This window comes from Muntiacus reevesi, chromosome 17 (genome assembly GCF_963930625.1).
Source record: "Muntiacus reevesi chromosome 17, mMunRee1.1, whole genome shotgun sequence".
NCBI classification, from domain to species: domain Eukaryota; kingdom Metazoa; phylum Chordata; class Mammalia; order Artiodactyla; family Cervidae; genus Muntiacus; species Muntiacus reevesi.
Window position 1 is genome coordinate 35982946 of NC_089265.1, and position 22461 is coordinate 36005406.

At 41.0% G+C, this 22461-nt stretch overlaps 1 protein-coding gene and 1 long non-coding RNA gene across 2 annotated transcripts in view; one reads left to right on the plus strand and one right to left on the minus strand.

The window, feature by feature from the left end:
• UHRF2 (ubiquitin like with PHD and ring finger domains 2) overlaps positions 1-6703 on the minus strand; it is a 71305-nt gene extending 64602 nt beyond the window's left edge. Inside the window, exon 1 of the mRNA XM_065907762.1 lies at positions 6297-6703. Coding sequence (XP_065763834.1) covers positions 6297-6449 — 153 coding nt within the window. The 5' untranslated portion in view covers positions 6450-6703. The remainder of the gene's footprint in view (positions 1-6296) is intronic.
• Positions 6697-17960, plus strand: LOC136148282 (uncharacterized). Its single transcript, XR_010659494.1, has 2 exons — positions 6697-6830; positions 11512-17960. It is a non-coding gene; the product is annotated as an uncharacterized lncRNA (long non-coding RNA).
• Positions 17961-22461: the final 4501 nt, after the last annotated feature.

Below are 22461 nucleotides of genomic sequence, written 5' to 3' on the forward strand. Positions count from 1 at the left end.
GAATCCACTACAAGAGGCAGTGGAAGCAGAAGTTAGTCAATACCTTTCCAAGTATAAGAAGCAGCAACACGAATTGAATGAAGCTAAGGAAAGAGCAGAGACAGCCGATTGTCAAGTCAATAAACTCAAGATGAAGGCGAGAGTTTGGGGAAAAGGCGTGGCAGGTCCATGAAGAATGATCAGTCCTCATTTATAAAGGACAGAGGCTGGAAGAGTACAAGGAGGTGCTATTTTCTGACCAGAAACTTAGCCGCATTTGAAATATACACCTTTAGATTGATGTATAGTTGCTTTACAACGGTATATTAGCTTCAAGTGTGATAACATAGTGCTTCCATATTTGTAGATTATACTCCAGTTAAAATGACTATAAAACACTGGTTATATTCTCTGTGGTGCAAAAAAAAAAAAAGAAAAGAAAAGAAACAAAACGTGAATTTTCAAAGTGAATTGTTTTATAACTTGGTGTTCATAAAGACATTTACTTAACCATTTTATCTTTCTGAAGTAGTAACTTTAAAAACCAAGTAGAAAAAAATTCAAGCAGGAATGATTACAATGCTTTCTCATGCACTCCAACCTGCTCAAAGTTTTCTGTAAAGGTGATCAAGTTGAATTATGCAAGGTATTCCAGGATGACTAGTGAATAAATTATTTTATAACTTATCCATATTTTGGCAAGGTTTCTATAAAGGACTGAATTGCATCCACCATTCCCACCCTAACGCCTCCCAAACATGTAGAAGTTCTAAACCCAAGTAACTCAGAATGTGAACATATTTATCTGGAAATAGGATCTTAACAGCGGTCATCAAGTTAAAACTAGATAAGGGTGGACCCTAATCCATTATGATTAGTGTCCTTATAAGAAGTTGAAACTTGGACAGACAAACATGGGGAGAAAACAGTAACATGACTGGAATGATGTATCTACAAGCCAAGAACACCAAGGATTGCTATCAAAACATCAAGAAGCTGTTTGAAGGAAGCAAGAGAGGATTCTCCCCTAGAGTACAGCATGGTCCTGCTGACAAGTTGACTGGGTTTACAGCTAACAGAACTGCGGGACAAAATTTGCCCTCCTAAGCCACCTAGGGTTTGACACTTTGTTATGGAAGTCCTAGGAAACTAAGTCTCCATTTTGTTTCTTTATACAATTCAGTTGGCCATTTCACTAAACTCCTTAAAGGTCAGAACCATCATTTCCCAGGAAACACAACCAATTTAATCCCTAGTCATTCTTCCCTTTGCATGTAATATCTGTCACCATCCACAGCTCTAACACAATAAGGCCATATGTGAGAAGTCAACCAAAGAAACCAGAATAAAAATCTGTCTTTGAATGACAAACTTACTAGTGTATTAAATAGGTACCTTTAATTCAAGCAACCCAAAACATACTTAGAACAATCCAACACATTACAGGACTGCAAAGAGATCAAATCAGTCAATCCTAAAGGAAATTAGTCCTGGATATTCATTGGAAGGACTGATGCTGAAGCAGAAACTTCAATACTTTGGCCACCTGATGCAAAGAACCGACTTACTGGAAAGACCCTGATGCTGGGAAAGATTGAAGGCAGGAGGAGAAGGGGACGACAGAAGATGAGATGGTTGGGTGGGAGATGGTTGCATGGCATCACCGACTCAATGGACCTAAGTTTGAGCAGACTCTGAGAGTTGGTGACAGACAGGGAAGCCTGGTGTGCAGTAGTGCGTGGGCTCTCAAAGAGTCGGACACAACTAAGCGACTGAACTGAACACATCACAGGTGCTCACAACTGTTAAACAGAACAAGGGATTGAGAAATTAAAATTTCCCAGTAGTGGAATTAAATGGCACATTATCTAACAGACTAGCTAACACTCTTCTTTCAAATAAGTCTAAGGAATCTCCCAAGTCAGTAAGCAGATAGGCCCTTATCAGGATAGGATGTTAACATGGCTTATCTAATTAGAAAAACAAGAACTCCTAATCCTCAACTACTGGAAAACCTCAATAAGCAAAAAACTACACGTTCACACCTTCATTTTGCCTGTCTCCAACAGCATCCCCACCTCATCAAAAAAAAAAAAAACCCCAAAAACAAACCCACCCCCCCACCACACACACACAAAACTAACAGCACAGAACATGAAAATTAACTGGTAGGGCATTCCCCAAAATGAAGATACCTGTATGAAACCATATAATAGAAATCAGGCCCACAGTAACCTGTAACCACTTTTCTTCAATCAGTTATGCTTGCTAGGATAGCCACTTTTACCCAGATGATGAGTCCTTTCCTAATTCATAGGCACTCTCAGAAGTTTTCCTGAAATAGTGATTATCCATCCACTGCATAGCAAGTTACACAGAGTTTTGCTATTGTGCAGAGTTGCGAAGACTGTTGGAATGATTTGTTATTTTAAAAGCACCAAGAATTCCCTGGTGGTCCGGTGGTTAGGACTCTACCGACAAGGGCAGTTCTCTTCCTGGTTGGGGAACTAAGATTCCGAAAGTGAAAGTCATTTGGCCTTGTCTGATTCTTCAGCACTCCACGGGCTGTAGTCCATTAGGCTTCTCTGTCCATGGGATTCTTCTCCAGGCAAGAATATTGGAGTGGGTAGCCATTCCCTTCTCCTGGAGCCATGTAGCCAAATGAATAATAAAAGTACTAAAGTCCTCCCAAATTTAACAAAAGTATAGACTGAAAATTACCTGCACTTAAATTATGTTGAGTAGGGGAGAAACAGATTGGTAATTTGAAACTTACACTTAGGAGTTTCAGGCATTTAACTAATGAACGTCTCATAGAAGAAAATGTTTGAGAACTGCCATTCCAGAAGATGTGGCTGAAGAACTTATAATATTAGAGAGGCGGGGATGGTCCTAGAATTTTTTTCTTTGAATTGGGTTGAAGTCAAGAAATTATAGGTAACAGTAAGAATTACAACTGTGATGCAAAGAAAAACTAGGAGGCAAACACCAAATGGCAGTGGCTCAGAAGGCAGAGAAGTCATTCCCAAGAGGCTACTGATGAGGACTGCAGGTAGAGACCATTACTAACTTTCATCCATCTTTCATAGCATATATACTACACACACACACACATACACTCCTTCAAGTAGGGAAACACTTTTACTTTGTACTGCATGTGAAAACAGTACAGGGGCAAAAGGAAACTGTCTTTCTTCTGGTTCACATCTACAATCTACTCTAGGAGTTCCTACAGTGGTACAGGGAAGAGAAGAGGGAAGAGAATCCTTTCAGAGTAGGAAAAGCTCTGGATTCTCAAAGATTTAGAGATCCACTAATACAACTCTTTCTTAAACAAACCCCCAGAGAGCAAACTCAACCTCTCAAAGAATATCTAAATGAGGTTACCCTACTTTAACTGGAACTTACAGCCCTAGATTGCTGCTCTCTCTCCATTTTGACTCTCAAAAGTAGAGTCAATCACACAATTACAGTGCTGCTCAAGCTTCATTTGCATACTGACCACCTGGGGACCTTGTTAAAATACAGATTCCAGTTCAGTGCGGCTGGTCAGGTGAAGCTAATGCTGCTGGTCCTACTGATCCAGGACCATCCTATGAACAGTAAGTTAGTATGAGGCTGAGTTCCTACAAAATGCATTTTCAAACTCTGGTGTTCATCAGTATTTCCCATGGGGTCTTGTTAAATTCAACCACTTGTAGTTTTAGGGTGAGGTGAGCATCTATAACAAATATCCACTAAGTGATTCTGATGTTTATCAGAGATTAAAAGCAGGAGACCTAACATACAAAGATGGAAGGGGAAGTAATTTACATCATGGACACTGTAAATGTTTTTTTATTTATGACATTTTTCACTATGTGGCAGTAAGATATCTTGAGGAAGGAGTGTGTTTTCCTAATAAGCACAAAACTCTTTCTCAAAGATTTAGAGTTTCACCAATGTAACTCTTCCTTAAAAAAATTCCGACCTCCAGGGTGCAAATTCAGCTTCTCAGAGAAGCATATCCAAATGAGGTTACCCTACTTTACCTGGAATTTACAGCCTTGATCTCTCTCCATTTTGACTCTCAAAGGTAGCATCGATCTATTTTGCCCTCTCTCATTTTGACTCTCAAAAGAGCATTTTACAGGATAAGGGCAGGTCTGTGACACCAATCCAATAGAAGTCTACTACAGACACACTATCCTGTCCAAGGACGGCAGACTGTATTTCCAAAGGAGAATAGAGATAATAATCACTCCCATGGCTACTTGTCCGCTTGTAAATAAACACCTGGGGCACTATCTTTCTTCTGTCTCCAACTAAGTAGTAACCCATGGTCCATTCCTAATTCCTACTTGTCTACCGTTATAGAGAAATCAAAGCAGAGAGTTATCAATTGTCCTGGGCTAAGAGGTACATAAGGTTGTTATCCTCAACAGTTTTCCCATGAGCCTGGAATAGCTTCGTGGTGTCCTGAAAATGTACTCTGTTGTCTTGAATTTATCACAATCCCTTCCTTTCCCTCAAGACAGCCAGGTGAACATTTTCTTTTTATCGTATTTTTATTATTAGATGGTAAGAGGTGTTGCCTGGGAATACATTTTCATGCTTCATTTCTATCTCTGGTGAAGTTAAAAGTATCCAGGGAATTTATGTACTATTGTCCGTAGCTAGAAAATAAAATTCAATAATTTGATTACATGGTTTTCACTTTTGATCAAAAGAAAAAAAAGGTATTAGCCACAGGAGGCACAGTGATATAAAGTTGCATAGCGTTTAATACACATACATTTATTTTTAAAGCCAAGTTTAAACTAAATCGAACAGTTGTTTTTGTAAGTCAAACACTAGAAGATCAATATAAAACTAACTACTATCAAAGATGCCATCTCTTTCTGTTGTTGTTTAGTCGCTATGTCACGTCCCACTCTTTGTGACCCAATGGACTGCCAGCCTCCTCTGCCCATGGGATTTCCCAGGCAAGAATAGTGGAGTGGGTTGCCATTTCCTCCTCCAGGGGATCTTCCCCATCCAGGATCAAACCGTGTCCCCTGCATTCCCAGGCACCTGGGAAGCCCATGATATTTCTTAAAACAATCCGTGGCTCTTTCTCTCTCGGAGTGTAATCTCATTACTCTAAAATTTCTGGACAGTTTCAAACGGTAAGCCTACGAAGGGGAGAAAAATATTCCTTTCAAACACTAAGCTGTAGGGAAAAAAGGCTACTTCTACCAAATCAAAGACAGTTACACTTATTTCAAACAACAGGATTGGAGCCAAACTATGATCAGCTGGAGGAAGCCAACTTCTTTAGTTGATTAACATTTTTTAAAAAAGAAAAAGATAAAGATAAGACGGGTCTGAGTCTCTTGATACAGACCATGTGAGTAGGAAAAATCTTCAATGGGCCAGACCAAGGCCATACGGTTCAACTACCTGCGACGCCCACAGGCAACCTCACCGCCAAAAAACACTTTCGGCCTTAAAGTGTGTACCGCTGGCTATGCTCCAATGACTGTATCAAAAGCTTAAGTGAGGGTTCTATTAGAAGGTGAAGAATAAGAGCAAAACAAATCTTTTGTACTGCTTTGAAAAGCAGTACTCTTCGAACCACCCCCTTGGCCCAAACTGGGCGGTTTAAGCCTGGTCCCGGGTTACACCAACAGCTTCTTCAGCAGGTCTCTAATCTCCCCTACGACAGATTCGATTCTAGGAAAGGAGGTGGGGTGGGGAAGCAGAAGTTCTGGAAACCCTTCGAATCTTCAGTGTATACAAATCCCTTCCACAGTGAGGAGGCGGGCTTAGAATCTTGTGCCCCATAAGGAGCAATATGTAAGTTTCCCCTCCCACTTGGGAGTCGGCAGCACGGCTGTGGTACGGAAGCGATACGAGCCGTTAGCCGGGTCAGCACGGCCGGGAGCCGGAGCCTCCTGCCCTCGCCACTCGCACTTCGGCATGGCCGCCAGAGCTCGCTGCCCTCCCCGCCCTCCAGGGGCCACGGACCCCACCAAGCGCGGGAAAGGAGGGACCCCAGGCACTCTGGCGGGCTGTGCCTGCGGCTGCTGACCGGCTTGGCAAGGGCTGTAGGTCTCGGCGCTCGGGGCGCCCCCGCCTCCGACCCCGCCGAGCGCACCTGCAACTCGAGTGGCCGGGCCCCCGCTGCGCCCCACAGGCGGGCCCAGGGCCGCACTCTGAGCCTCGCGGGCTGCCCATCCGAAGTGGAGCCGGATGCGCTCTGTGCGCGCGGTACACCAAGCCCTCCGGCCCGCCCAGCCCAAGCATCCCGCTGCCCTTGGTGGGGCTTCCAGAGAAGTGCGTTGGGCGCGCCTTACCTGCTTGCCCCGGTAGAAGAGGCGCTGGCACTCGGGCCGTACGTCGAACAGCGCCCACACCCGCTCGCGCAGTTCCTCAATTGTGGCTTTCCGAGACACGTCCTCAATGGTGCGCGTCTGCGAGCCGTCGATGGTGCGAACCTGGATCCACATCTCGGCGCCGGGAGAAGGGGCCGGCTCCGCTTTGTCTCCCCCTGCGCTCCGGGCGCCGCGCCCCGCCCGGCCCGCGCCGCTTCCCCAGCGGCTCTGGCTCTCAGCGGCTGGCCGGCGAGCGCGCGCACAAGGGAGGAAGACTGACCAGGCGCCGGGCCCGACAGGCGGCGGTGAATCCTAGACCGTGCGCCCACCCAACAGAGCTGGAGAGGGAAGGAAACCGAAACCAGTCGGTTGCTATTGCAGCCCCCGCCTCACAAATAGGAAGCAGCCTTGTCTGCGCTGCGCGGAGTGTTTACTTATAGAGCTCTAGCTCCCACATGGAGGTCACGGCGCCAACCCGGATCTCGCGAGATCTACGCCGGGCTCCGCCTTAAAGAGGTAGCGACTAGGGAAGTGGCTGTAGACCAGAGGGAACTAACATGGGAGGGGTGCAGGGAGGACGGGACAGAGGGGCGGGGCTGCCGAGAGCCGTTACTTGTGCCTCCGCCTGCACCTGGGCCTTGGACACGCCCTCTAGCCTTCGGGTGTCTGGCGGTTACAAGGCCGCCCACACGGGTTCCCGCTTTGGTCCCGGTTTCGCTACCCAGGGCGCCAGCGACTCCTCAGGCTTAGCGGATTCGGTTCTGTGATCTCAAAAACACACCAAAGATAAGAAATTCTGACGTGCACTTGTGTGATCAAGAAAAAGGGGAGTGCGTGCGGGTGCAGCCTAAATTTGTGAGAAATCACGTCAGGAAATGAACCCGCTCTTTGCCAGACCCTGTCAGCCACGCGGCCTGGCTGGGCCGGCCACCCAGGAAAAACCCTGGGGACCCTTCTGCTTCGCGAAGTCGTTTCCCGCCAGGCCCGAATGCTGCCTTCGCGCGGAAACCCGCATCCTGGGGTTTCCCGCCGCTGAGCTGAGGTGGCGGCCCTAGGCGGGCAGGCTAAGGGCCTGCTGGGATCGTCCTCTTCGGGCCCGCTGCGCTCGCAACCGTACCTCAGACCTCGGAAGTGTTGGTGCCGCCGCCCGGAGGGCCCTTTGTGGTTACCGATTGTGGACCTGAGTTAGAATTTGGGCTGAGGGTCATGGATAATGCTTTTAAAGGATGCAAAATTACATACCTCTGAAGAAGTCCAGAGATCCTACTAGGAATAAATATCAGAAATAGGCCCAAAGCACGTTACCTAAGACATCAAACTGCGCTTATTTCAAATAAGAAGGAAGAGAGCATATAAAGGTAGAAAAAATTATACATATGTAAAAGATTTGAACTTAATATTTGCCAAAATCCATAACTTGACTGTTCAGACTGGTGCAAACTATTAGCATAAAGGCAGAGCAGCATTTTTGTTAAAACCACTTGAAATAATTGCCAGTATGGAGAGCCAGTAATATGAAAAAAAAAAAAAAAAGATGGCCCAACAGGGGAGGGACAGAAAAAAATAGATACCTATACAGACTGGGTCTCTGCTCTTGTTGGAAATTTTACATTCGCTGTATCTTTTAGGTATAATTCATGTTGTCTCCTCCTAAGTAAAGCAAATACTGAGTATTCATTACATGTGTAACTATTAAGCACGCTTATAACCTGTCTCAATAAGGAATAGCTATTTGCTATTATAGGATATTCTATGCCATTGTGGAAGCATATTAAGACATTTTTTCCCCTAATTCTCTGCTTATAAAGCATTTACAATCCAATTGAGATAAGATTTAGAAAGCATGAAAATATTAAAGAATAATTTAGCACTAAATAGTCTGCTTTTGATTAAAGCAACAATTAGACATGAGCGACTAGAGGGACTAGAGATGAGGAACTAGAATAATCTGTGAGCTTAAAGACAGCGGTACAACTTGACCTGAATTAAATGGTATACTATAAGGAAGATGGTATTTAAATGATCAGTTCAAAGATTGAGATAGGCCTGAATTGTAAACTCAGTTTTGCTCTTTACTTAAAATATGATCTTGGAGAGACTGTTTACTTCAGTTTCTTCAATGCAAAATGGTGCTTGTGATGTCTAAAGAGTGTAGAGAGAGTTCAGCATAGTGCCTATCCCAGCTGGCACACAATCAATTATTTTTGTGCTCTTATTATGGAGACGATTTAGTTAAGTACAGAATGCCCTCAGAGGAGAGAGTGCTTAACCAAAGACTGAAGGTACGCATTTTTCAGTCCAGTAGGAATTGCATGTAAGAGAAAGTTTGACTAAACGGAGAAGAGCAGAGTGTGAAGCTTAGCATTCAAAGCAGTAGATTCTGTGGGCCCCGGGGAGAAATTAAGGTTTTTACAGGAGTTCACTGATGTGATTAAATAGGCCTTTGGAAAGACAGCAGAAGGAATGTGCAAGGATGCCTTAGGGAAAAAGTAAGTGGGGGGGCAGGGGGTGGAATGCTGTCAGAAAGCTTACTGAAGAGGTAATTGTGTCAGTTTTGGTGAAACTTGTGGCAGTGGGTGAGAGAGGAAAGGGTAGATTCTAGAGTATTCTAGAAAATCAAGCCTATCAGGCTTGCAGAATGTGCAGATATGAGGAATGAGGAAAATGCTAAGAATAATGCTCATTTCTAGTTTGGGAGACATAAATGATGGTTTTGGTAGATGGTAATGCTCATAACTAGAAGAGAAAGCAAGTAGGGAAAATAGGGTGAGTTCTGTTTGCACTGTATAGCATTTGAAATGCATCTAAAATATACCTAGATGGAGATATCCATGTAACAGTTGGAAATACAAGGCCACACTTTTGAAGGGAAGTAAAAAAGCATCACCACGAAAAAAACTAGTGGATGTGGTGGAATTCCAGTTGAGCTATTTCAAATCCTGAAAGATGATGCTGTGGAAGTGTTGCACTCAATATGCCAGCAAATTTGGAAAACTCAGGAGTGGCCACAGGACTGGAAAAGGTCAGTTTTCATTCCAATCCCAAAGAAAGGCAATCCCAAAGAATGCTCAAACTACCGCACAATTGCACTCATCTCACACGCTAGTAAAGTAATGTTCAAAATTCTCCAAGCCAGGCTTCAGCAATACATGAACCGAGAACTTCCAGATGTTCAAGCTGGTTTTAGAAAAGGCAGAGGAACCAGAGATCAAATTGCCAACATCCGCTGCATCATCGAAAAAGCAAGAGAATTCCAGAAAAACATCTATTTCTGCTTTATTGACTACGCAAAAGCCTTCGACTGTGTGGATCACAATAAACTGTGGAAAATTCTGAAAGAGATGGGAATACCAGACCACCTGACCTGCCTCTTAAGAAACCTGTAGGCAGGTCAGGAAGCAACAGTTAGAACTAGACATGGAACAACAGACTGGTTCCACATAGGAAAAGGAGTATGTCAAGGCTGTATGTTGTCACCCTGCTTATTTAACTTATATGCAGAGTACATCATGAGAAATGCTGGGTTGGAAGAAGCACAGCTGGAGTCAAGATTGCCAGGAGAAATAGCAATAACCTCAGATATGCAGATGACACCACCCTTATGGCAGAAAATGAAGAACTAAAGAGCCTCTTGATGAAAGTGAAAGAGGAGAGTGAAAAAGTTGGCTTAAAGCTTAACATTCAGAAAACTAAGATCATGGCATTTGGTCCCATCACCTCTTGGGAAATAGATGGGGAGACACTGGACACAGTGTCAGACTTTATTTTTTTGGGCTCCAAAATCACTGCAGATGGTGACTGTAGCCATGAAATTAAAAGATGCTTATTCCTTGGAAGGAAAGGTATGATCAACCTAGATAGCATATTAAAAAGCAGAGACATTACTTTGCCAACAAAGGTCCATCTGGTCAAGGCTATGAATTTTCCAGTGGTCATGTATAGATGTGAGAGTTGGACTATAAAGAAAGCTGAGCCCTGAAGAATTGATACTTTTGAACTGTGGTGTTGGAGAAGACTCTTGAGAGTCCCTTGGACTGCAAGGAGATCCAACCAGTCCATCCTAAAGGAGATCAGTCCTGGGTGTTCATTGGAAGGACTGATGCTGAAACTGAAATTCCAGTACTTTGGCCATCTGATGTGAAGAGCAGACTCATTGGAAAAGACCGTGATGCTGGGAGGGATTGGGGGCAGGAGGAGAAGAGGGGGACAGAGGATGAGATGGCTGGATGGCATCACCGACTCGATGGACATGGGTTTGAGTAAACTCTGGGAGTTGGTGGTGGACAGGAGGCCTGGCATGCTGTGATTCATGGGGTCGCAAAGAGTCGGACATGACTGAGCAACTGAACTGAACTGAAAAAAGTTCTGAAGGAAAAACTGGTCAAGACCTCTGGTACTCACTTCCATGATACAATTTGTGCTTCTTAATGTGCTGGGTCTTCCATGGAGATCTCTTGGTGGAGGGGGGGGAGAGGAAGAAATTTACTGTCAAAATTGGTTATCTACTGGGATTATATAGGATATGTGTTAATCTAGTTAGTATAGATCCCAAATGATTGACAGGACAGGGCTTAGAGATGAAAGACCCAGAAAAGGTATTATTTGTCCTGTGTAGATCAAATGAATTACATCTGGAAACATAGATTTTATGTACACTAAGTTACTTAGCCTATAAATAACCACAAACAATGATTTTATGTGTAACAAAATACATCCTTTTTTGTTTATTCACACAGTACATGTTGTAACTAAGGTTTTCTGTCTTCCCTTGCAATGCTGTTGTCTACTTAGGAAGTTGCCCCATTTTAAAAACAAGATAGAAGTTCTCTGACAAGAATCATAATATGAGACAGTTCTGACATACCACACCTTATTATCAGATGTGTAGCTGAAACAACCTGGATGTGAACAAGAAAAGAAAAGAGGAATTATTTACATGGATGAGAAGCAAATATTAAAGTTTATGCCATCAGTCATGATTCAATATTCGTTCAAATCAAAAAGGGAAAAACAGAAAAAAAAATTGATTGTAGAACTAATTATTCTAGAATCTTATCACCCCTGGTTTTAGTAGTTTGTATCTCTTAATCCCCTACCTCTATTTGCCTCTCCTTCCTACCCTCTCCCCAGCAGTAACCACTAGCTTGTTCTCTTTATCTGTTTTGTTATACTTACTAGTTTGCTTTATTTTTTTTAGATTCCACATTAGAAAAGGCAGAGGAACCAGAGATGAAATTGCTAACATCCACTGGATTATCAAAAAAGCAAGAGAGTTCCAGAAAAACATTTACTTCTGCCATATTGACTGCGCCAAAGCCTTTGACTATGTGAATCACAACAAACTGTGGAAAATTCTTAAAAAGATGGAACTATCCAACCACCTGACCTGCCTCCTGAGAAATCTATATGCAGGTGAAGTAACAACAGTTAGAACTGGACATGGAACAACAGACTGGTTCCAAATCGGGAAAGGAGTACATCGAGGCTGTATACTGTCACCCTGCTTATTTAACTTATATACAGAATACATCATGTGAAATGGAAGAAAGGCTATGACCAGCCTGGACAGCATTGCAAAGCAGAGACATTACCTTGCCAACAAAGGTCCATGTAGTCAAGGCTATGGTTTTCCAGTGATCATGTATGGATGTGAGAGTTGGACTATAAAGAAAGCTGAGTGCCAAAGAATTGATGCTTTTGAACTGTGGTGTTGGAGAAGACTCTTGAGAGTCCCTTGAACAGCAAGGAGATCCAGCCAGTCCATCCTAAAGGAAATCAGTCCTGAATATTTATTGGAAGGACTGATGCTAAAGCTGAAACTCCAATACTTTGGCAACCTGAGGCAAAGAACTGACTCATTGGGAAAGACCCTGATGCTGGGAAAGACTGAAGGCGGGAGGAAAAGGGGACGACAGAGCGTGACATGGTTGGATGGCATCACCGACATGATGGACATGAGTTTGAGTAGGCTCCAGGAGTTGGTTATGGACAGGGAAGCCTGGCTTCCTGCAGTCCATGGAGTCACAAAGAGCTGGACATGACTGAGCAACTGAACTGAACTGAACAGTAATTGTGTTTCTCTCTCTTAGTTATTTCACTAGCACAATACCTATCAAGTTCATCCATTTTGTTGCAAATGGCAAAATTTCATTCCTTTTTATGGCTGAGTAATCTTCCACTGTGTATATGTATGTATGTGTATATATATGTATATACACGTATATACACACACACACATATATATCACTCACATCTTCTTTATCCATTCATCAGTTGAGGGACATTTAGGTTGCTTCCATATCTTGGCAATTGTATATAATGCTGCTATGAACATTGTTGAGATGCACGTATCTTTTTGAATTAGTGTTTTGTTTTAAGAAAAAAAAAAAATCTAAGAGTGGAATTGCTGGGTCATATGGTAGTTCTGGGCTTCCCTGGTCGCTCAGTGGTAAAGAATCCACCTGCCAATGTGGGTTTGATCCCTGGGTTGGGAAGATCTCCTGGAGAAGGAAATGGCAACCCTCTCCAGTATTCTTGCCTGAGAAAACCCATGGACAGAGGAGCCTGGCAGTCTACAGTCCATGGGGTCATGAGTCAGATAAAACTTAGCAACTAAACAACAACAACAACACATTTGTTCTATTTTTAATTTTTTGAGGAACTTCCATACTGTTTACCACAGGCCCATACTAATTAGTTCCTTGTGGAGGAAATAAACATTTAAAGTACCTCAAGGGGAGATTTTCTGTTATAATTCCTAATGCTATTTTATCCTGTATGGGACTCTTTGTGCCTCTTGGACTTGACTGACTATTTCCTTTTCCTTGTTGGGGAAATTTTCAACTATAATCTCTTCAAAAATTTTCTCATACCTTTTCTTTCTCTTTTCTTCTTCTGGGACCCCTATAATTCGAATGTTGGTGCATTTGATATTGTCCCATAGGTCTCAGACTACCCTCAGTTCTTTTCATTATTTTACTTTATTCTGCTCTTCAGAAATTATTTCCACAATTTTATCTTCCAGCTCACTGATTCATTCTTCTGCTTCAGATATTCTATTGATCCCTTCCAGAGTATTTTTAATTTCAGTAATTATATTGGTTGTCTCTGTATGTTTATTCTTTAATTCTTCTAGGTCTTTGTTAATTGATTCTTGCATTTTCTCCATTTTGTTTTCAAGGTTTTTGATCATCTCTGCTACCATTATTCAGAATTCTTTTTCAGGTAGTTTGCCTATTTCCTTTTCATTTATTGGGACTTCTGTATTTCTAATCTGTTCCTTTATTTGTGTAGTATTTCTCTGCCTTTTCATTATTTTTTTTTTTTAAACTTCTTGTGTTTGAGGTCTCCTTTTCCCAGGCTTCAAGGTTGAATTCTTTCTTCCTTTTGGTTTCTGCCCGCCGACTGGTTCCAAATAGGAAAAGGAGTATGTCAAGGCTGTATATTGTCACCCTGCTTATTTAACTTATATGCAGAGTACATCATGAGAAATGCTGGACTGGAAGAAGCACAAGCTGGAATTAAGATTACCAGGAAATATATCAATAACCTCAGATATGCAGATGACACCACCCTTATGGCAGAAAGTGAAGAGGAACTAAAGAGCCTCTTGATGAAAGTGAAAGAGGAGAGTGAAAAAGTTGGCTTAAAGCTTAACATTCAGAAAACTAAGACCATGGCATCTGGTCCCATCACCTCATGGGAAATCGATGGGGAGACAGTGGAAACAGTGTCAGACTTTATTTTTTGGGGGCTCCAAAATCACTGCAGATAGTGACTGCAGCCATAAAATTAAAAGACGCTTATTCCTTGGAAGGAAAGTTATGATCAACCTGGATAGCATATTAAAAAGCAGAGACATTACTTTGCCAACAAAGGTTCATCTGGTCAAGGCTATGGTTTTTCCAGTGGTCATATATGGATGTGAGAGTTGGACTGTGAAGAAAGCTGAGCGCCAAAAAATTGATTCTTTTGAACTGTGGTGTTGGAGAAGACTCTTGAGAGTCCCTTGGATTGCAAGGAGATCCAACCAGCCCATCCTAAGGGAGATCAGTCCTGGGTGTTCATTGGAAGGACTGATGCTGAAGCTGAAACTCCAGTACTTTGGCCACCGCATGTGATGGGTTGACTCATTGGAAAAGACCGTGATGCTGGGAGGGATTGGGGGCAGGAGGAGAAGGGGACGACAGAGGATGAGATGACTGGATGGCATCACCGACTCGATGGACATGGGTTTGAGTAAACTCCAGGAGTTGGTGATGGACAGGGAAGCCTGGCGTGGTGTGATTCATGGGGTCGCAAAGAGTTGGACATGACTGAGCGACTGAACTGAACTGAAGGTTAGTCTGGTGGTTTGTGTCTTAATGCTGTTTTTAAAAGAACTGCATGTTACAAGAATTGAACTAGAATTTCCATTGACTAAAAGACACTTCATATTGTTATTCATTACTTAAGTTAGCCATATTTTAAAGAATCCCTTATTTGTACTAGAATTTTTTTTTCTATTTTTAATAGAATCACAGATTTTTACTGTGGAAATATATTTCATAGGTCATTTTGCTCTAAGCTCTTTAACAAATGAGAAAATGACTTGGACAAGGACATGAATCAATGACTGACAGTGTTAGGACCCTAAATTTCCCATATCCTTCCTCTTAGTCAAAGTTCTTTACCCTTCAGCTGTCCCTCTTGTTTCTCTGGAGGCCTTCCCTTTCACTTTGTCCAGAGAATAATCCTCATTTTTCTTGAAGTGAGTTCTCTGGTTCTTTGGAATACCTGATGGTTCAAATAGGAGATTTGAAACCTGAGATTCTCATTAAACACTTGCAATTTATTCTGTTTTCAGTCACATTCCTTCTCTTGCCTTGTGAGATTGGTCCTTCTTATTGTTCAACCTCTCTGAGAGTTTTGGGTCAATCTGCTTGGATTTCTCCACTGAAGACTATTAGCATTCAACTTCCTGATGAGGGGTTCAAATTATATTTTAACAGTGAGAATACCAGTCTCAGTCCTTCTAATGAATATTCAAGGTTGATTTCCTTTAGGATTGACTGGTTTCATCTCCTTGCTGTCCAAGGGACTCTCAAGGATCTTCTCCAGCACCACAGTTCAAAAGCATCAATTCTTCAGTGCTCAGCCTTCTTTATGGTCCAACTCTCACACCCATACATGACTACTGGAAAAACCATAGCTTTGACTATATGGACCTTTGTCAATAAGGTGACTTCTCTGCTTTTTAATACATTGTGTAGGTTTGTCATAGCTTTTCTTCCAAGGAGCAAGCATCTTTTAATTTCATGGCTGCAGTCACCATCCACAGTGATTTTGGAGCACAAGTGAATAAAATCTGTCACTGCTTCTACTTTTTCCCCATCTATTTGTCATTAAGTGATGGGACCAGATGCTGTGATCTTGGTTTTTGAATGTTGAGTTTTAAGCAAATTTTTTCACTCTCCTCTTTCGCCCTCAGGGCTTCCTTGGTAGCTCATCTAGTAAAGAACCCACCTGCAATGCGGGAGACCTGGGTTTGATCCATGGGTTGGGAAGATCCCTTGGAGAATGGAAAGGCTACCCTCTCCAGTATTCTGGCCTGGAGAATTCCATGGACTGTAAAGTCCATCAGGTCGCAAAGAGAGGGACAGGACTGAGTGACTTTCACTTTCATTGTCATCAAGAGACTCTTTAGTTCCCCTTCATTTTCTTCCGTTAAAGTGGTATCATCTGCATATCTGAGATTATTGATATCTTTCTTGATAATCTTGATTCCAGCTTGTGATTCATCCAGCCCTTCATTTCTCATGATGTACTCTGCATATAAGTTAAATAAGCAGGCTGACAATATACTGCCTTGTCATACTCCTTTCCCAGTTTTTAGCCAGTCCACTGTTCCACCTCTGGTCCTAACTGTTGCTTCTTGACCTATAAACATGTTTCTTAGGATACAGGTAAGGTGGTCTGATATTCCCATCTCTTTAAGAATTTTCCACAGTTTTTTTGTGATCCACACAAAGACTTTAACATAGTCAATGAAGCAGAGGGAAATGTTTTTCTAGAATTCCCTTGCTTTTTCTATGATCCAATGGATGTTGGCAACTTGATGTCTGGTTCCTCTGCCTTTTCTAAATCCAGCTTGTACATCTGGAAGTTCTCAGTTCACATACTGTTGAAGCCTAGCTTGAAGGATTTTGACTATTTGCTTGCTAGCATGTAAAATGAGTGCAATTGTATGGTAGTTTGGACATTCTTTGGCATTGCTTTTCTTTGGGATTGGAATGAAAACTGACTCTTTCCAGTCCTGTGGCCACTGCTAAGTTTTCCATATTTGCTAGCATATTAAGTGCAGCACTTTTACAGAATCATATTTTAGGATTTTAAATAGCTCTACTGGAATTCCATCACCTCCACTAGCCTTGTTTATAGTAATGCTTACTAAGGCCCCCTTGAATTCACAGTTGAAGATGTCTGACTCTAGGTGAATGACCACATCATTGTGATTTTCCAGGTCTTAAGACATTTTTTTTGTAGAGTTCTGCGTATTTTTGGCACCTCTTCTTAATCTCTTCTTCTGTTAGGTCCTTGCCATTTTTGTCCTTTATAATGCCCATCTTTGCATGAAAAGTTCCATTGGTGTCCAAATTTTCTTGAAGAGATCTCTAGTCTTCCCCCATTCTACTCTTTCCTCCATTTATTTACACTGTTCATTAAGAAGACTTTCTTATCTCTCCTTGCTATTCTCTGGAACTCTGCCTTTAGTTGGGTATATCTTTCCCTGTTTCCTTTGCCTTTTGCTTCTCTTCTTAGCTATTTGTAAGGCTTCAACAGAAAACCACTTTGCCTTCTTGCATTTCTTTTTCTTTGGGATGGTTTTGGTCACTGCCTCCTGTGCAATGTTATGAATCTCTGTCCATAGTTCTTCAGGCATTCTGTCTACCAGGTTATCCCTTGAATCTATTCATCACCTCCACTGTATAATCATAAGGGATTTGATTTAGGTCGTACCTTCATGACCTCATGCTTTTCCTTACTTTCTTCAACTTAAGTCTCAATTTTGCAATAAGGAGCTCATGATCTGAGCCACAGTCAGCTTCGAGTCTTGTTTTTGCTGACTTTATAGAGCTTCTCCATCTTCAGCTGCACAGAATAGAATCAGTCTGATTTTGGTATTGACCATCTGGTGATGTATATGTGTAGAGTCGTCTCTTGTGTTGTTGGAAAAGGGTGTGTGCTATGACCAATGCATTCTCTTGGCAGAACTGTTAGCCCTTGCTGTACTTCATTCTGTACTCCAAGGCCAAACTTGCCTGTTAATCCAGTGTCACTTTTACCATATTATTTTGACCAGAACATTCACAAAAACCCATTCAGTTTCAGGGGGTGGGGATAGAGACCTTGCCTCTCAATGGGAAGGGTTTCAAAGCTACATTGTAAGACTATACAGGAGGAAAGATGTTGCAGCCATTTGGGGGCAATAGAATCTGCAACACAACTCCTCCATCTGATTTTTTCCTTTTTTTTGTGTGTGTGTGACCAAGAGTTTTTAAATTATGAAATGCATCAGTCATATAAGAAAAGTACAGAGAATAATATAATAGACACTTTCATATTCACCACCTTGCTTTTGAAATAAAACATTTAAAATAGTTAAAATCCCTCTCTGTTTACAGTCCTCTTTCCATTTTCCAAAGAGATAAACATTATCTTATTTATTATTGTTATGCCTGTCTTTACACTCCAGTATTTTTGCCTGGAAAATCCCATGGACAGAGGAGCCTGGCAGGCTACAGTCCATGAGGTCAAAAAGAGTTGGACATGACTTAACCACACGCACACACATACACACACATACCCACAGCTTTATACAAAATGATTCTTTATAGCATTGAAACTTATTTTTAAACTCAGTATTATTTTTCTGAGACTTACTCATGATGTAAGATATGTAGCTTTAATACAAAGTTTTTTAAAGGCTCAGATGGTAAATATGTTAGATTTTGTGGGCAGACAATCTCTGTTGCAACTACTTATTCTGCAGTTGTAGTACAAAAGCAGCTCTACTCAATATTAGATGTATGGTGTACCTGTGTTCTGATAAAACTTTAGTTATAAAAATAGATGACACAGTACAGAATTTGGCCTGTGGATCATAGTTTGCTGACCCTATGCTCTAGTATGCAATTTATGACACTTTAGATATCTTGTGTTCACTGAAAGCTATTCCCAACCCCATCCTTATCATGCTTCTTTGCCTTAAGAAGAAATTTTGAGACACACTAATTTAGGAATAAAATTGACAGATTTACTAAAGATTTGATTTATGAAAAGCCACATTGGACTCCACTTTTCATCATTTATTCTTGAGAGTAAAGGTCAATGAACATCTACCTTTAGACCCCTCTAGTCACCCTCTTTTGAACTCAGACTGGCTTCTTCCTACCATGCCTTCTCTGCCTATATGAATATATTTAATTCATATATTAAGATTTTCCACAAGTGCCACTTGCTCTAGTATGCCTTTCCTGATACCTCCCAGCTGAAGGAAAGACTGCTTCTGTGTTCCCATACTTAGTTCATACATCTAACACTAAATTCAGAGCTGTAATTATTTGTTTACATGATTGCCTTCTCCACTGAGACAACAGAGACTTATTCTATTTATCTTTGTTTCCAGCACAGAATTCAGTGCTTGGTACCTAGTTGTGCTTAACAAGTGGTTGTTGGAAGATGAAAGGGAGGGAGGAAGGAACTAGTATTTAGGTGTCTGCTTGGAAAAAAGCAAGCTCGCTTAACATGCAATTCTCTAAAAGTAGACACCTCTCTTCATTATTTTATCCCACCTCACCTGAGAGTATTTCTTCATGCCCTCTCACTTCCTCTTTGCAGGGAGGCAGATAAATTGTGTCCTTTATGTGGTTATAATTTTTGCATAGAAAAAACTTGCCTGTACATTTTCTCATGGTCTTAATTCCTAGGTTCTAAGGTATTGAACACCCTCAAAACTATTACTATTTATGAAGGGCAAGAAAATTGGGATAATAAAAAATGGATTTTATTTCCTAGACTATTTTGGACCAAAAATAATAGTGTTTCAGTCTCACTAATATAATATCTAGCTTGTTATAAGGATTATTGCCTGTGAAGAAGAAAAGTTATTGACCTTAAAATATTGATACTTCCTATAGAAAAATATGTCCCCTCTTCATTTCCAGTTAAAAATACATGTTAAATTTATTTTGCAGATTTGCATAAGTAAGAAATACTGTATAACTTATCTATATCCATTTAGTAATTATTTGTTTAATACAGATTTAATGAAGTTATATAGCATGATGGAAACAACAGGGACTTTAGAATTATATAGACCTGAATTTGAATCTGGGTTCTGCTCATTACCAGTATTATGGCATTGGGTGACTTACTTAATTTCCCTGAGCTTTGATTTCTGTATCTGAAAAGGGTATCATAATCCCACTCATGCTTCCCAAGTGGCTCAGTGGTAAAGAACCCGCCTGCCAATGCAGATGTGGGTTCAATCCCCAGGTCAGGAAGATATCCTGGGGAAGGAAATGGCAACGCACTACAGTATTCTTGCCTGGGAAATCCCAGAGACAGAGGAGCCTGGCAGGCTACAGTCCATGGGGTGGCAAAAGGGTCAGACACAACTAAGCAACTAAACAAAACAAACTTCTAAAATGCTATTTATACAATATGAGTAAACCAGATACCTCTAGCAACCCCTTCCCAAACCTTACTATTAAAATCACATTTTATAAAGTTTCTACACAGGGAAGAAATTTTGTTATATCTTGTAGGTTTTTGAAGAGAATTTTTCTAGAATATTTAGCTTACATATTTTGTTTACAAACTACCACAATTTTTTTTTATCATAAGCATTAATGCAGTTTATAGACTACAAAGAATTTTAGCAAAAGACTGTATTATACTGGGAGTTAGAAGGAACTGCTTTGGGCAAATCATAACTTTTCTTGGCTATCAATTTTCTATATGTAAATCAAGATGAGCAGGAAAGGTAGTATTGGGTTAAACTACTTGCTCTCAGCTGATGATACAATGGTTCAGAACTTAAGCTTTGGGTTCAGTTTTGGAGTCAACTGTGAAGCAAATTTCAGTTTCCTCAACTATAGCTGATTAGATATCTAGTAGATCTGTGGTAAGAATAAATAAGATATCATGTAATAAATAAGATACATATAATACTTAACATTACCATTTAGTGAATATTGACTGTCACTGTCAGCAGCAGCTGTTGGCAGGGTTCAGAAGTGTGACTTTCTTGGAATAATATTTAATAATAATTAAGAATTCCTTCCCCATCGAGTACTTGAGATATACTTCTTGTATATCTCTTGTATTTGTTATATTTTGCTGCCTAGGAGACCATCTCAAAACTTCAGGCTTAAAGCAAAAGCCATTTATTAATATTTAATTCATTATTCTATGTGGTAACAATTTGGTCTAGGCCAGTTGAGCAGTTATTCAACTCTCAGATGACAGCTGGCTGGATCTAGAATGGCCTCACCTGGGATGATCTGTCACTGCACCATATGGGTCTAGCCTGGGCTTGTTCACATGGTGGATGTGCAGGGTTCTAGAAGAACCAGTGAAAGCCACCAAGGCCTCTTGAGATCTAGACTTGTAGTTGGCACAGGGTCAGTTCATCAGTTTTATTGACCAAAGCAAGTCATATCAGCCCAAGCTAAAGGAAAGGGAAAATTGACTCCTTCTCTTAAAAGGAGGAGCTGCAACGACTCATTGCAAAGGGATAGAGAGGGAAATAATTATGGCCATTTTAAAATTAATCTGAAACACCATCTCCTACCAATCCTAGTCAAAATAGATTACCCATTAATAATATTTTATGGCTTTAGTAATTTTGTTACTCTGCTTCTCATAATCTTCCAGTATTTCAGTCTAGCACAGATTATTGCTATAAGTGTGCACATATATGCGCTGGTACAGGCTGAAATTTTTTGTCACATTACTGGGTGATGCTCGTAAACTGATCTATCTGAAATTTGTGATCAAGTATCATTTCATCTAATTGTAAGATAAAATCAGATAATTTCTTGAGTGACCTCTCAGAATATATTATGATAAAATCTGAAAGACTTCAGAAAAAATTTTTTTGGTCTTTATCCATAAAAATAAAAACTACTTTTAAGAATATCACAATATTTAGTTTCTTAAAACGTATCACAAGTCTCAGTAGAATGGACTCAAGATAAAAAGATTAAAAATGCTGAGTGTTAGCCAGAATATAGAGCCACTGGATTTTAATACATTGCTGGTGAGAGTACAAATTAATTCAATCAAATTTGAAACCTGAGCATAGAAATTAGTGTATATGTTTTAAAAAATGTATATAAGAATGTTTATAGTAGCTTTAGTTATAATAGCTCCAGATTGTAAATTGCCTGAATGTCTATAAATAGGAGAATGGATGAAAAAAATTGTAGTGTCACCCCCTTCTCCTCCTGCCCTCAGTCTTTTCCAGCATCAGGGTCTCTTCCAATGAGTCAGTTTTTCACGTCAGGTGGCCAAAGTATTGGAGTTTCAGCTTCAGCATCAGTCCTTCCAATGAATATTCAGGACTGATTTCCTTTAGGATGAACAGGTTGAATCTCCTTGCTGTTCAGGGGACTCTCAAGAGTCTTCTCCAACACCACAGTTCAAAAGCATCAATTCTTCAGTGCTCCGCTTTCCTTATAGTCCAACTCTCACATCCATACATGACCACTGGAAAAACCATAGCCTTGACTAGACAGACCTTTGTTGGCAAAATAATGCCTCTGCTTTTTAATATGCTAAGTTGATCATAACTTTTTTTCCAAGGAGCAAACATCTTTTAATTTCATGGCTGCAGTCACCATCTGCAGTGATTTTGGAGCCCCCAAAAATAAAGTCTGACACTGCTTCCGCTGTTTCCCCATCTATTTGTCATGAAGTGATGGAACCAGATGCCATGATCTTAGTTTTCTGAATGTTGTTTTAAGCCTACTTTTTCACTCTCCTCTTTCACTTTCATCAAGAGGCTCTTTAGTTCTTCTTCACTTTCTGCCATAAGGGTGGTGTCATCTGCATATTTGAGGTTATTGATGTTTCTCCCGGCAATTTTGATTCCAGCTTGTGC